Genomic DNA, 15,712 nt, shown 5'->3' with positions numbered 1-15,712 from the left:
CAACAACAGTTATAAAATATCAGAGGCAAAATTCCAGTCAATGCCTTTATGACTCCAAATTTGACATTTTATTGGCAATGCTACACTGTCTCCCCCCAATATGGATTTTTTAAAAAAAGGTTTCTAATTTAACCCTTGTTCTCGAACATGATTTCCCTCAAGTTGGAGTGATCTCTTCTACAAACATGCTGTGTTCTTGCCTAAGTCTATGCTTTCTTTTCCCTCTTACTTAAAAATGTTCCTAATTATGCCTGTAGTTTTAAGCTCAGCCCATCTTTTGCAAAGCAGTTCATGAGTGTGTATAGTCTGTCTCCCCCTGAATATAACACTCGAGTCCATATGTTAAAAGTTCACATTTACTTATCTGTATTCTTTTTCTTGTTTCATGCTAGAATGAAAGAAATTCTGCAGCTTTGGGACAGAGAACAAGGCAGCCAGTTATTTATAAAGGAAGGGGGAGAAGGGAAACAAATATTTATTAGGCACTTACGGTGTGCTAGACTCTGTGCTAAGCATTTTACCAGTGTAATCTCATTTAATCAGAGGTACAGAGTATTTTAGAGCTTCTAGTGACTGTAAGGCCAGGGAGTAGCAGGAGGGTGTGTTACTTCATTCTCAGGTGCCCCATGAAGAAGGGGACATATAAGGGATGCACTTCCAGGGGAGGCTGGAATGTTTGTGAAGACAGCGATTATATCCTTAAATTCTTGAAGTGTTAAGAGAAGGGATCGAGTAAATAGGAAGACTGAACCAGATGTTGGACAGTTGGGAGAATGACAAGGAGATCTTCAGATTTGTTCATCTTCCCTGTTGTCTAAACTTAAAATTCAGGTACCATCTTCAATTCTCTTTCTTTCATATTCAATTTGTTGGTAATTATGTCTTTATAATGTCATAGATTCATAAACAGATATATCTATGTTTCTGTTTCTTATCCATCCCTCCATCTATATCTCCTTTTCTCCTCTGACAACTGTCACTTCCTTGGTGTAGGCCTTTTTTATTTCATGCCTAGACTATTGTAATAGCCTTTCAGCAGATCTCCCTGTCCTATCCATTCCCCACTCAGCTATAAAAATTATCTTAAAATGCAAGTTTTACTTTGTCACCCTCCTAAGTAAACTCCAGTGTCTCCCCATTTACCTCCAGGATTAAATATTAAAATCTCTTGTTTTTCCTTCCTGTCTTTGCAGACTTTTCATAGACTTCTCCTCTCAACATCCTTGCTATTCTTTGAACGAGATGTTTCAAATTTCACTGACCATTCTTGATTCCTAGAATTCTTTCTATCCTCCTCTTGGTTTAGTGGCCTCCTTCAAGACCTAATTAAAATCTCACCTTTTATAAGAAGACATTCCTGATCCTCCTTAATGCTAGTACTTTTCTGTGGTTTTTCTCCAATTGAATCTGCCTACAAAGTTTTCACTTGTCTTCTTCATTTGATTGTAAGTTCCTTGAGAATAGGGCTGTTTCTGCATTTCTTTTTTTCTCAAGTACTCAGCACAGTGCTTGGAATGTAATAGATGCTTAATAATTGCTTGTTTACTTAAAATCTTTTGGGGACTTGTTCCCCATAGTATGTAGTAGGGATTCAGTAAATAATTTTGATGAGTTTATTTTTAGAAATCAGTAAATAAAACACATTTTTTGCTTTAAAAACACTTCTAGAGACTAAAATATATGAACTTTATGAAAAGTGGCTGAAACATGAATTGAAATATTAATTTTTATAATGTGAAAAGCCATATATATGAAGAGTATTTTTAAAAAGTTGAGAGATCTGTGCAATAGCATTTTTATTACTGAAATTCAGAAACAGTGAATGTTTGAATTAAATGTGACTATAGGGTTTAGAAATGCAATATTGCTATTCTACATTTGTTTTGCCTTTCTTTTTCCCTCCCCATGATTCATCCTCACTCTCCATCTCCTACCACTCATGGAGGAGGTTCTTGGTTGGGTTGACCTAAGCTAGTTTGTTGCTAAACATTTTAGAAGTGGAACAAAGATTCAGCTTTGGTTCATCTGAATGCAGTTCTCCTTCCTACATTTGCCATGATGGTGGCCTCTTGTTAAAAAAAAAAGTGCGTTCACTCTCGTCTGTCTGTCAAGTCTCAAGACTGAAGAAAGTGAACTTCTGCTCCAGGATTTTCTGACTTAGGTAACCAGGAAATTTTGACAAGAATTTGGACCTTTGTTCCTACAACTAATTAAGTCTGGAGGATGATTTCATTGACTTTATAGGGAAAAATGTGGTAAGTCCCAACCAGATTAGTAATAGTTGTTGCTCCTACTTCTGGAGAATATAGGAAATGAAGAAATTTTTAATGAAAATATTTTGAAATTAAATCTCTTTAAGATGCTTTCTCTCACTGAGTCTAAACTCATCAGTCAATAAACCACTTTCTTAGACAAAGTTAAGGATTTATAAAGATTCATTAATTCTTTTTAAGTCACAGTTAATATATTAATTTTATCCTAATTGGTTAAATTTGTTAATGAACTCTGAAAAAGTCTTACTGCCTGGGAGGAAGTTACTGAACAAATCTGACTATATAAATAATTAAGGTAAACAACTTATGAATACTTTAGCACAAATGTGTCCTTATTTTGAGGAATTTGAGTTTATTATTTTTTTAACCTCAGACATCAAGAATTACTTCTCTTAGTATTAATTTATATAAAACTAATCATTAAAATGAATGTCATAGTTTCTCTTCTTTAACAGTATTTTAACATTCCTTACATTTAGAAATAAGCAAGTACAGAGTTTATATTTAGTGTGGGAAAACTTGTATTGTAGCTATGTAGGTAATAATACATTTGAAATGTGAAGTGTTTTTTATTAGTGGTATGTATGTGTTTTTAATTTTGTATTCTCATCACTTTCAATGACCAATTGTAATACTAATCAGATAATCTGTGGACCTTTCTCATGTGTAAATTAGTGTGAAAAAACAAAGAAGCATAAGGTGGGAGTATCTATATCTTTAAGGATCACATACATTTTATACTTATTTTGACCTTATCTTAGAATAGGGTGTGAGCTATTGATTTAAACCTAATTTTTCCCATACTGTTTTCTGATTTTACCAGCAGTTTTTGTCAAATAGTGAGTTCTTATCCCAAAAGCAGAGATCTTTGAGTTTATCAAAGACTAGATAGCTGAGGTTATTTATCCCTAATATATTCATTCCATTGATCTACCCTTTTATTTCTTAGCCAGTACTAGATTGTTTTAATGATTACTGCTTTATTGTACAATTTAAGATCTGGTACTGCTAGGCTACCAGCCCTCACACTTTTTTCCATTAGTTCTTCTGATATTCTTCACCTTTTGTTCTTCTAGATAAATTTTATTGTCATGTTTTCTAGTTCTATAAAAGTTTGTTTGGTATGATACTTAATTTAGATGGGATTGCCATTTTTATTATATTAGCTCTGCCTACCCATGAACAATTAATGTTTTTCCAATTGTATAGACCTAACTTTATTTGTAGTTGTGTTCATATAATTCCTGTGTTTGTCTTGGCAAATAGATTCCCAAGTATTTCATATTATCTAGAGAGTTTTAAATAGAATTTCTGTTTTTCTTTATTTTTAAAATTTTATTTAATTAGTCAATTTAGAACATTTTCCCCCTGGTTACGAGTATCATGATTCTTCCTTTCCCTCCCCAAAACCCTTCCCATAGCTGACGCATAATTCCACTGGGCTTTATGTGTGTCCTTGATCAAAACCTATTTCCATGTTGTTGATGTTTACACTAGGGTGATCATTTAGAGTCTACATCCCCAGTCATATCCCCATCGACCCATATGATCAAGCAGTTGTTTTTCTTCTGTGTTTCTATTCCCACAGTTCTTCCTCTGAATGTGGATAGTGTTCTTTCTTGTAGATCCCTCCAGGTTGTTCAGGATCACTGCATTGCCATTAATGGAAAAGTCCATTACAATCGATTGTACCACAGTGTATCAGTCTCTGTGTATAATGTTCTCCTGGTTCTGCTCCCTTCACTCTGCATCAATTCCTGGAGGTTGTACCAGTTCACATGGAATTCTTCCAGTTCATTATTCCTTTGGGCACAATAGTTGGAATTTCTCTTTCTAACTCTTGCTGCTGGACTTTGTTCGAAGTACAAAAAAATGCTGATGACTTATGTGGATTTATTTTGTATTCTGCAACTTTGCTAAAGTTTTAATTATTTCAGCTAGTTTTTACATTTTTTCTCTAGGGTTCTCTTAAGTATATATACCGTCATGATCATCTGCAAAAAGTGATTATTTAGTTTCCTCATTGCCCACTTTAACTTCTTCAATTTCTTTTCCTCTTATTGCTAAAATTAACATTTCTAATATAATATTAAAAAATAGTGGTGATAATGGAAATTTTTTTTCACTTCTGATCTTATTGGGAAGGATTCTAATTTATCTCTATTGCTGATGATTTTAGATAGACACTACTTATTATTTTAAGGAAAAGCCCTTTTATTTCTATGCTTTCTAGTGTTTTTAATAGGAATGGGTGTTGTATTTTTTTGAAGTCTTTTTTTACATCTATTGAGATAATTATGTGATTTCTGTTAGTTTTATTATTGATATGATCAATTATGCTAATAATTTTCCTAATATTAAATCAGCCTTACATTCCTAGTGTAAATCCCACCTGGTCATAGTGATTAATATTCTTGATATATTGCTCTGGTCTCTTTGTTAGTATTTTATTTAAGATTTTTGCATCAATGTTCATTAATGAAATTGGTTTGTAATTTTGTTTGTTTTTGGTCTTCCTGGTTTTTGTGTATCAGCACTATATTTGTGTAATAAAAAGAATTTGGAAGGACACCTGTGTGGGATGAGATTCAGTGTGTAATTCTCAGAATAGTATTTATCTTTTCAAGACCCTTTAGTATTACTATTCCTTAGACTACCTACTCCCCAACCTCATAAAACTTTTTTCAGTTTTCCTGATCTATTTTCAAAAACCTTGAGAAGAGTTTTATCTGTACCCTAGGAAGAAAGCCAACTACAAAATAAGAAGGAACAGTGAGTTTCAAAAGTATCTTTTTTTTGTCCTAGGCTGGGAAACCTATAATAGTCACAAGTTTTTTTTTGTGATCATGAGGGTCTTTAGGGGTATGTAATGCTGAAAATTACATGCTCAACACTGTGAACATCATAGTCCCCCTTCTGTGGGATTAGATGGAGGGGAGGAGGGGACTGTTGCATCAGGATTATTATAAAAGTCTGTGGTTGTACCTAAAGAGAGGACATTTTTTGAACCAGGCAAGTCCCTTTTGTGGGCCAATTCCCTTTTCCTCCCCTAACTCTCCCCCATCCACTGTTTTCTCCAAATAAAGTGGCTTTTGTCTGCTAGCATTTTATCAAGTCTCCTGTCATGCTTGTTAGAGTGATTTCTGGGGGTATAAGCTTCCCCAGAATTCCACTCCACACACTCCTTTGATTATTTTGATAGATAGTTTATATATTATTGGCATTAATTAATCTTTAAGTATTTGATTGAATTCACATGTGAATCCATCTGACCCTGGGAATTTTTTAGTTCATTGATGACTTGTTCAATTTCCTTTTTTGAGATGGGATTATTTAAGTATGCTATTTCTTCTTTTATTAATGTAGCTATTTTATATTTTTGTAAACATTCATTTCACCTAAATTGTCAATTTATTGTCATATAATTGGACAAAGTAGCTCCTAATGTTTGCTTTAATTTCCCTTTCCTTGGAGTTAAATTCACTGTTCTCATTTTTAATGCTGGTAATTTGATTCTCCTTTTCCTTTTTTGTAATCAAATTAACCAGTGCTCTATTTTATTTGTTTTTTTTTTTCCCCATAGAACCAACTCCTACTCTTATTAGTTCAATAATTCTTTTGCTTTCAATTTTAATTAATTTCTCTTTTGATTTTTAGGATTTTTCCAAGTTAGTCTTTAATTGGAGATTTAAAATTTGTTCTTCTTATAGTTTTGTTTTTTTTTAGTTCCATCCCCAATTAGTTAATATTCTTTTTCTTTCTTTTATTACTAGAAGCATTCAGGGATATAAATTTCCCCATATTACTGCTTTGACTATATCATAAATTTTGATATGTTGTCTCTTCATTGTCATTCTCTTTAATGCAGTCAGTGATCATTTCTATGATTTGTTCTTTGACCCACCTGTTTTGGAGAATTAGAATATTTAGTTTCCAAATAATTTTCAATTTGCCTTTCCATAAACTCTTTATTGATTATAGTTTTTATTATATTATGATTTGAAAACTTACATTTATTATTTCTGCTTTTCTGCATTTGGTTGTGAAGTTTTTATGTCCTGGTACATGGTCTGTTTTTGTCTATCTACCATATACTGCTGAGTAGAAGGTATATTTCTTTTTATTCCCATTCAGTTTTCCAGATATCTATTAAATATAACTTTCCTAATATTTTATTTACTTCCTTTACTTCTTTCTTATTTATTTTTTGGTTAGATTTATCTAGTTCTGATAGGGAAAGATTAAGTTCCCATACTAGCATAGTTTTACTGTCTATTTCCTCCTTAAGCTCCCTTTAGTTTCTTCTTTAAAAGCAAAAGATATCAGATGCTTCACGAATTTGTGTGTCATCCTTGCACAGGGGCCATGCTAATCTTCTCTGTATTGTTCCAATTTTAGTATATGTACTGTGGAAGCAAGCACAAAAGTGAGAACTTTAAAGAGTGACCAGAAGTCTTTAGTATTATACTTGACATATAGTAAACATTAGACATGGACAGTAATGTAGAGGAAAAAGAATATAGACAAAGTAAAAATGTGTTTAAGGGATTAAGAGGGTTCATGATTTTCATTGGAGCTAAAATAATTTTTTAGGTGTTACAAGCTCTATAGAACTTTTTTTTTTTTAAGATTAGAGAACTGACAACTAAAGAAGTAGAGGTGGTAGATAGTAGAGATAGTTTGAACCCAGGACCTCTGACAAGTCCAGTTCTCATTTGCACCATAGTGAAGTATTCCATGCCTTACCAAGGCATTGTAGATAAAATGGAGACTTTGAAAATTTTTAAACAGGATAAATAACATGAGACCAAAACAAGCCTTTAATTTGGTTGTGGCGAATGAATTGGAGCAGGAAAAGAAAGCAGTTGAGGGAAAATTTTGGAAGCTGTTGTAATAATCCTGGGATAAATTGAAGATTTTACTTGTGATTGTGGTACAATTAGTGGAGTAGAGAAATTTTGAGTTCACATTTTCTGATGATAAAGTGACATGCAACCAGCTTTGAGTCTATGATTTTAAAAATACACTAAAAAATTGGAAAAACCATGATAAGAACTGTTTCTTTGCGAGTTCATTTTTTTGGCCTCCAGAAACATATTTCTTTTCCAGTGTTTGTTCTTTTTCTTGTGATGACTCAAGACAAAACATGTATTCCTACTTCTGTATAGATAAAGGTATATTTAGAATACTTCAACATATTTGTTAATAGATTAGAAAATATATTTTTCTATGCTTTTCATATGTTAATAACTTTTTGCTTTGTTTTATAACAGGGATCTGAGAAATAATCTTATTAGTACTATAGATCCAGGTGCTTTCTGGGGGCTTTCTTCTCTAAAGAGATTGTAAGTATTTGATCTTAAGACATTAAATTTGAACTAATGACTAGTCAGAATAGGCATATTAATGTTCAAATAACTGTTAAAAAGAGTAGCTAGCTAGTAAGAGTATTGCTATTCTTTACCTTAGTGATTTGTGGGTTTAGATTATGTAATATGAACATCTTTGGAAGATTTTACATTTGTTGGTTTGTTTTGCTCAAAACTCACTGGTCTGGATGTAATTGTATGAAAATTGAATGCTTAAGATGAGATAATTTGTATTATCACTATAGCTGCTTTTATATTAATATTTAATATAGCCAAATATGTTAATTTTTTTAGTATAGGAAGGGAGAATATCTGCTTTTATCATCAACTAAAAAAATTCTCTTTTTAATAAATTGCTTTCTAACTAAATCTAACGTTATTCTATTATTTGCAGTATTAGTTAACTCATTTTTAACACTCAGTGTATATTGCTGACTTTTTCATTTATTTTGTAGTTCTTACTAATTGCTTAGGACTTGGTAAAATAGCCAAAATAGCCTCAGTTGCGTTTTATCTGTGTTTATTATGAACTTCATTATTGTCTATATATAGGGTTTGTTCAGAAGTTTAATATAGAATAGTTTTAATAACATGATGGTAGAAATTTTTTTTTGCAATTGGTTAATTTACATTTTACTGATTGAAGAAAGATAACTTTGCATTTCTTTACATAATGTGAAAATGTTGAAGTACCCTGAGGAAGAGGGGAAAAATGGTTTAGTACACTATTATTGTAATTTAAACTATGATTGATTCTGTATCCAGCAACTAATTAAAACCCTTTTCTAGTTCTAAAGTTCTTGACTGATATACACAGTTTTCTGAAGTAGAAATTTGAGACTTTATGTGAAAGTAAAGTGAAGGATTCATTATCTCTTACTTTATCACACAGACTCCAGAAATTGACAATTTTGGTATCTCCCAATATATAACTGGACCTAAAATATTTTGAAAGTAGCATAATTAAAACTCAAAAGTTAAAATCATTTTTGCTGACTTTTGAGTATTTCAAAACAGAAGGAAAATTTGGAATATTTAGTACAAACAATCTATAGCTAGAATAGCAAAAATTTTGTAAATCCTTGCAAAGTGTTAAATGTTTTATAAAAAAATGATCAGAAACATATTACGAATAGTGTGGCTTAATGAATAGAATATTGAACTTGGAGTCAGGAAGACTTTGGTTCATATCTAACGTTTGACTCTAGCTGTGTGAGTGTGAGCAGGTCATTCTACTTTGGGCAGCTCAGTGGGAATTATGTACCCAGTGTTGAACTATCATATTATCTTTTTGCTTTGTTTCCCCACAATGAGGAAACCAGAGATCATATTTCTCAATATGTGGTTGTTTAAAAAAAACAACAACAGAAAAGTCTAGTTAAAGAAATCATATTTACATAGTATTAGAAGTAAAAACTGAAATACCTTTTAGATGACTTAGGAGATAAAGTCAGAAGTTGAGTCAATTTTTTGACACTTTGGTCAAAACTATAATTTCTTCTAAGTTGATGACTGTGACAAGGAAATCACTTTAAAAGACTGATATATATTAATTTAAGGTCGCCAAGGAATCAGCTATGTAATTCCTAAATGAAAACTTAAGTCAGCAGTCAATCTTTTATGGAGTTTAATTACAATAGGAGGAAGTAATTAGAGAGAGAGAGAGAGAGAGAAAGGGGAGAGAAGGAAATAGGGCTTAAATACCCCTTCTGTTTAGGCTGGGCCAAAAGGCCCAAGCCCTTAGATAGCTGGGGCAAAGGAAAGAGATCAGTCCCTATTACTCACGTGACCAAAAATGGAGAAACAGTCTCAGAGGCCCCCACTTTCAGCTTCCTTCAGAGCAAGCTTCTCAGAGCACACACCAACCACACCGACCAACTTCTCAACCCCCCCCCCCCCCCGAGTCTTCAGACTCCCCTATCTTTAAGGAAACCATCCAAGTTGCCTCCCCTCAGTCCTCACATCTACCAATCACCTGTCCCTCAATTTCCCTGTGCCAATGGAGGCTCTAGCTTAAACCCAGGACCGCCCAGAGGTCTCTGGCTTTTGCACATGTCTGTTGAAGGTCATATTTTCAAATAATTAAATCTTTGATCCTTTGCTACAGCCCTTTCTAAATCCTGTTAACCTGAGTAGGGTAGAGATTGGAATAATTAAATTTTGATCTAGGCTGCAGCCCTTACTCAGTCCAAGTATCTCCATTGTATCAATTCTAAAATCAATCATGACTCAAAGAAATTCCTGTTCTATGCTTAAGCATAGGTCAAAGTCCTTTCCATTGTTCAGCAAAAGGTTTCTGTCCTAAAGTAATCTTAAGAAGGGATGGAGAAGGAACCTCCCATGCCAATGGGGTTCACATTCCAATAGTCAAGACCCACTATCAATAGGAAATTTTTCAAGTATGAAATTTCCCAATGGTGAAATTTCCAACATTTATAAGTCTAAGAAATTTTGAGGTTTACAATCCCCCCTGATGATCATTTAACATAATCATTTTGTAGTTCTAAATTCACTTCTAACTAAAGATATACACAATATTCAATTTTCTAAGAGAAATTAGAATAGTGAGAGAGGAAATAGAAAAGAAAAGAAAGCAAAACCAATGTTTGCTAGGCGCATTGACAGAAAACCAAATTAGGGGCAGTCCCTTTTGGCATAAATGTGTACAGTTACAATAAATGTTCAATCAAAAGTTCAGTCCAATCAATCACATCCAAAGTTCATTCTTGATCTTCTTGATGAAGTGTAGGGTTTCGGCATCTTTCTGCAACAGTTCATTCTCTGGATATAAAAGTTTCAAGCTTCTTTCTTGAAGATCTTTTCTTGAACAAAATCAAAATCTTTGAATTTTTTATATAAAATCTTAAACAAAAGTCTTGGATTTTTATAAAAATAAAATCTCAAACAAAAAAATTCTTAAATTCAAAAATTCTTAGATTTTAAATTAAAATATGACAAAGGCAGAATGAAATAAACATCAGAATGTCTTATGAATGGGTCTAAAAGCTCTAACAGTACAATTCTGAGGGACTTAAGAAAAGAATGCTAGTCATAAAGGATTTGGGGTTTTGGTCTTATAAGATTACTCTCTTATAAAATGAATAATATGAAATAGGTTTGGAGGGATAATACGTGTATAACCCAGTGGAATTGCTTGTCAACTCGGGGGGGGGGGGGGGAGGGCAGGGAGACAACATGAATCATGTAACCTTGGAAAACTTATGTGTAAATTTGTTCCTGGAATAAAATAAAGAAAAAAAGTGCTTTACAGAGTCCAGGCACAAAGTAGATATTTAATTAAAAAAAAAAAGTCCTAATAACATTTAATAATTTATTCTTTTCTAACCTCTTCTTTACTGGTCACATTTTTTTTCATCACCCTTTATTGACTGGGTCCCCTGTCCTACTTCCTCAGCTAAAAGCTCGTTATGTCAGGAGTTAGATTTTACTGTGTAAGACACTATTAAGAATTTAATCATGCAGCCATTGAGAGCTTAATCTAGATGGAGAACCTCTAGATCTCTCCATTCTAACTTTATTTCTGAAGTTACATAATGGCTAGGGAATGAAACAGTATGAGGGGAGGAGGAAGCTAGTTGTGTAGAAGTATTGTTCAGGATGTAGATTAGTCCTTGTAGGTTCCCATTCCAGATCTGATGCTTGCCACCTGTGTGATTTTTGAGCAACTTACTTAACCTCTAAGTGAAAATTTATTTCCCAAATTTGATTAATGATAATAGCACCTCTGTGTGCCTCTGCACCAACTGTATTACATTGGAGTGCAGAATAGTTTGAGGAATGTGTTTCACTGTCCTTATACTATCACTGCAGTTCTTCCTTCATTTCCCATTTATAGAAATGATTATTGGCACTTGCCTTCTATCTCCTTGACTCCAGCAGTGATGCACTGCTTCTCTTTTATCTCTCTGAAGCTCAAATTTCTTTCTAGACTGCTCCTGTGTAACCTTCTCTAGGAAACCTTTCCTGAGTCCCTGGCTTCTGGTGTCTTCCCTCTCACCATTTATTCATTTTGTCCATATTAGGAGCATACTTTATGTCTACAGAGAAGCAGTTTGATAGAGCAGATAGAGTTTGTCTCGCAGCCAGGAGGACCTTGACTGCTCTGTGACTCTGGCTACATCACTGAGCTACTCGGGGATCCGACAGCTCTCTAAAACTGTAAATTGCAGAGAAGGGTATAACTTGCAGTAGCGGAGGAAGTTTCTTCACAGAAATCACAGATCTAATCCTAATCCCTGTCCTTTATATTTTATATGTAATATGCTTTCACCCCTGTTTTAATATATGATCCATCCATTAGCTGGATCTTATTTTTGTCTTTGTATCTCCAGAACTTTACAAAGTGCCTGGGACACAGAAAGCATTTCATAAATTTTTGTTGACTGACTGACTTCCCACACTGAAAATAAAACATACCATATGTCTATGCTTTCAGCTATAGAATGGTTCACTTTAGCCAGGAAACCCAATTGAAAAACCCTTTGTTGAACACAGTTACAGAAATTTACTTTTTTTTTTTAATCTTTTTTAGGGATTTGACCAACAACAGAATAGGATGTTTGAATGCAAATATATTTAGAGGACTCACAAATCTCGTTAGATTGTAAGTATACTTTTTCTTTCTCTAAAATATAATATAATAAAGTGATTTATTGATAAAATAATTTTATTAAACATCTGCTATGGACTATGAGTTACAGTGGAAAGTGACAAGGCTGCTGCCCTCAAGAAACTGTCAATCTAAAATGTAAATTTCTTGAGGGCAGAGATTGTTTTAACATTGTCTTTTAACTCTTGTACTTATATATACATTCTGTCTCTCTCTTGGATAGAATATCAGCCTTTCAAAAGAAAATGGTCTTTCCAACTCTGTTCTTGTGTCTTCAGTATCTGACATATAGTAGGTGCTTAAATACTCAATCCTTGATTGATTTTCACATTTTCTTCAATTGTGCTTCCTTAATTCATTGAAACAATGTACATGAAAGTGTTGTGTCAACTGTGGTGCAGTGGTTAAAGCTCTGGTCTAGTGTAAGGAAGACCTGATTTCAAGTATAGACTCAAATACTTACTAGTAGTGTCACCCTGGACAAATCACTTAATCTCTGTCTGCTTCAGTTTTCTCATCTGTAAAATGAAAATAGTAGCACTTACATTACAGGGTTGTTGAGAGGATAAAATGGGATAACATTGTAAAGCATTTAGTACAGTTCTTGGCACTACGTAGGTACTTAAAAAACCTACCTCCTTCTCTCCTTTCTCCTTCAATCTCGCCTTTCCATTAAATAATATTATTAAATTAATATTGAATTTGATGAAGTTAGAACCTCCCTTTTATAGTTTAGGTAAAAGACCCTATATAGGTCTCCCAGTTCTTTAGGAAAATTATGTTCTTTTCAACATACATATTTAAGATAAAATTAGTCATTGGTACTATTTATTTTATTAAACAAGAATGTTATAATAAATATCCATTTTGTTGGACAGTTTATGATTAACTGAATTAACTTCATTTGCTTCTTATATATCAGTTGGAAATGATCTCAATGAAGGAGAGGCTTTCCCCCCTAAAGTATAGAATATTTTCTCTCTTAAAGTTAAAAATTTATGTAAGAAAAATGTATTTTCTCAGATAGGTAACACTTAGGTAGGAAATGGGTTTTAAATATCTCTCATTTTAAGTTTAGCTTGGAGTTGTTATATATACTATTTGATTAAAAACTGAACCAACATGGTGTTGTGTAAAGAATTTGGAATTTGAGAGCTAATTCTGGTTCTTCCACTTAATATACTTGGGAACAAGTTAAATCAAATATCTGAGCCTCATTTTCCTGGTCTAGACAATGAGGGAGTTGGTCAATTAAGGTCATTTCCAACTTAATAGTCATGATCCTCTAATTATTGAATCTCTCAAATCCATTCCATGAGGACTAAGGAGCATTGCTAACCTGATCTGAAGAATGATAGAATGAAAACATCTCCTTTAATCTCCTAACAAAAATAGCAAGTCTTTTATAGTTAAAGGGTCATTATCATGTCCTTTCCCCCATTATATATTTATAATAGGTTTTCTAGAATTAATGAATGATAAAAAAGTAAAAAAAATTAAATTACACTATTCTGAGGCATGTAAAGGGTTAAATTAGTAGTTTTGACAATAAGAGAGCAGTTTTTAATAATTTAAGTTTTAATGAGAATATAGTAGAGTTGTGAATTAACATTATCCTTTGAAGCCAGAAAAAACTTCTAGCAGGTTTTAACAATTGACAATTTATTTTAATTAAAATAGAGATAGTAAAAGACTATAATAAAATGAATATAGTAAAGGAGAGAAATATAGGAAAGAGGTAGAGAAAGAAAATTTCCTAATGTCTATATTGGTTTTCCTATAACTACTAAAATTTCCTAGCACTGCCGATAGAAGAAAGTCCAGCTGATCATCCTTCAGCTCAGCCCAGCTCACCAGGAAGAAGCTCTCTCTCTCTCTCTCTCTCTCTCTCTCTCTCTCTCTCTCTCTCTCTCTCTCTCTCTCTCTCTCTCTCTCTCTCTCTCTCTCTCCCTCCCTCCCTCCCTCCCTCCCTCTCTCCCTCCCTCTCTCCCTCTCTCTCTCCCTCTCTCTATCAATCTATCAATCTATCTATCTATGCACAACACCAGCAACCAACCCCCAACAACCAATTCGTGTCCAACAGACAATTTCCTCTCAATTGCCAGCCCTGTCAGTAACTGACCACCAACTGTCAGTCTCTTTTTATAACCTTTTCCTACCTCATTTCCTGTCTCTATTGTTTCTCCTTTCTGTCATTGTAGGCTGGATAATTCCTATACATCTCTATAGTAAGAGGATGTACAGGTTCTCTGTTAAAAAAAAAAAAAGGAATAAATAATTCCTTTTTTACAATCCCGCCTTGTGATCTTTTGGGAGGCTAGTCTCCCCAGTGGATCAATTAAACATATCTAACATAAACTTAAAAATTTTTTCTAGTTAAAAGTGCCTATAATATTATACTAACTAATAGAAGAATAAAATAATAAGGAAAAGGGAAATAAAAGAAAAAAATAAAACCAATGGTAAGTAGGCACATTGACAAAAAAGCCAATTAGGCCTAGGCAATCCCTTTTGGCATAAGTAATTTAAATTCATTAAATGCTCTCAGTACTTTTCAGTTCAATCAATATTTCCCGCATTTCACTTTAGGTCTTTCGATGAAGTGTAGGTTTCTACATGGTGTCTTCTTAAAATAGTTCACTTTTCTTGATTCAGGGAGTTAACAAATTCTAAAATTACTCTAAAAAGATTTCAAATCTTGGATTTTTCAAAAATACAATTCCCAATTACAAATAATTACAATCCTAATCTTAGAATTCGTGAAAATTATACTCTATGGAAAATAAGAACCTGGAGATATCATTTTAAATTTAACAAATAATACATAAAAAAATATACAATCAATTCCCCCCTGAGATGGGTGTTGACCAAAGGTTATAACACTGTATAACACTTATTTACTTATTTAACTTTTCTCTATAGTTCTATAAAAGTGAAACAATGATAACCATTTCTAAACAGAATACATGCTAGTATAAATATTTAAAACCAAACCCAAATTATGTATATTATAATATAAATTATACACTTACCCATTGGCTAATGGATATTTAAATTCATTCTGTTGCAAAATTAAAAAAAATTATTAATATGGGTGTCATGTGCTCCAAGTATAAGGATAAATCAATATCCTAAACATAAAATTCCAGAGTTCAATGTCAGTGAAAATAGTGTCCAGTTGTCTCTGTTGTTTTATCTTTAATGCATTTGACAGGATACAGTCAATCAGTTTCGATGGAAGGTACTCATTTTATGTGGGAGCAATGTTTCCACGAGGGCTTTTCTCCAATTTTTATAGCTGTTGGAGTAGTTAACAGTACTTGTAAAGGACCTTCCTAGGTCTGCTGAGTTTCCCCTGTGCATAGGGTTAAGATCATGAAGGGAAAAGTCTAGGTCTTGCTTGTACATACAGCTCCGGATTCTTGAAGTTCCCTTAATTT

General features: G+C 33.1%; 1 protein-coding gene and 1 non-coding gene across 2 annotated transcripts in view; one reads left to right on the top strand and one right to left on the bottom strand.

Moving 5' to 3' along the window:
* ADGRA3 (adhesion G protein-coupled receptor A3) overlaps positions 1-15,712 on the top strand; it is a 163,271-nt gene that overhangs the window by 53,728 nt on the left and 93,831 nt on the right. Inside the window, exons 3-4 of the mRNA XM_001368101.4 lie at positions 7,547-7,618; positions 12,195-12,266. Of these exons, the coding sequence (XP_001368138.1) occupies positions 7,547-7,618; positions 12,195-12,266 (144 nt within the window). The remainder of the gene's footprint in view (positions 1-7,546; positions 7,619-12,194; positions 12,267-15,712) is intronic.
* LOC130455315 (U6 spliceosomal RNA) lies at positions 6,589-6,695 on the bottom strand. Its single transcript, XR_008913229.1, has one exon. It is a non-coding gene; the product is annotated as a U6 spliceosomal RNA (small nuclear RNA).

Source organism: Monodelphis domestica, chromosome 6 (genome assembly GCF_027887165.1).
Source record: "Monodelphis domestica isolate mMonDom1 chromosome 6, mMonDom1.pri, whole genome shotgun sequence".
NCBI lineage: Eukaryota > Metazoa > Chordata > Mammalia > Didelphimorphia > Didelphidae > Monodelphis > Monodelphis domestica.
The sequence above is the reverse complement of the archived record's forward strand: the minus strand, read 5'-3'. Positions and strand labels throughout refer to the sequence as shown.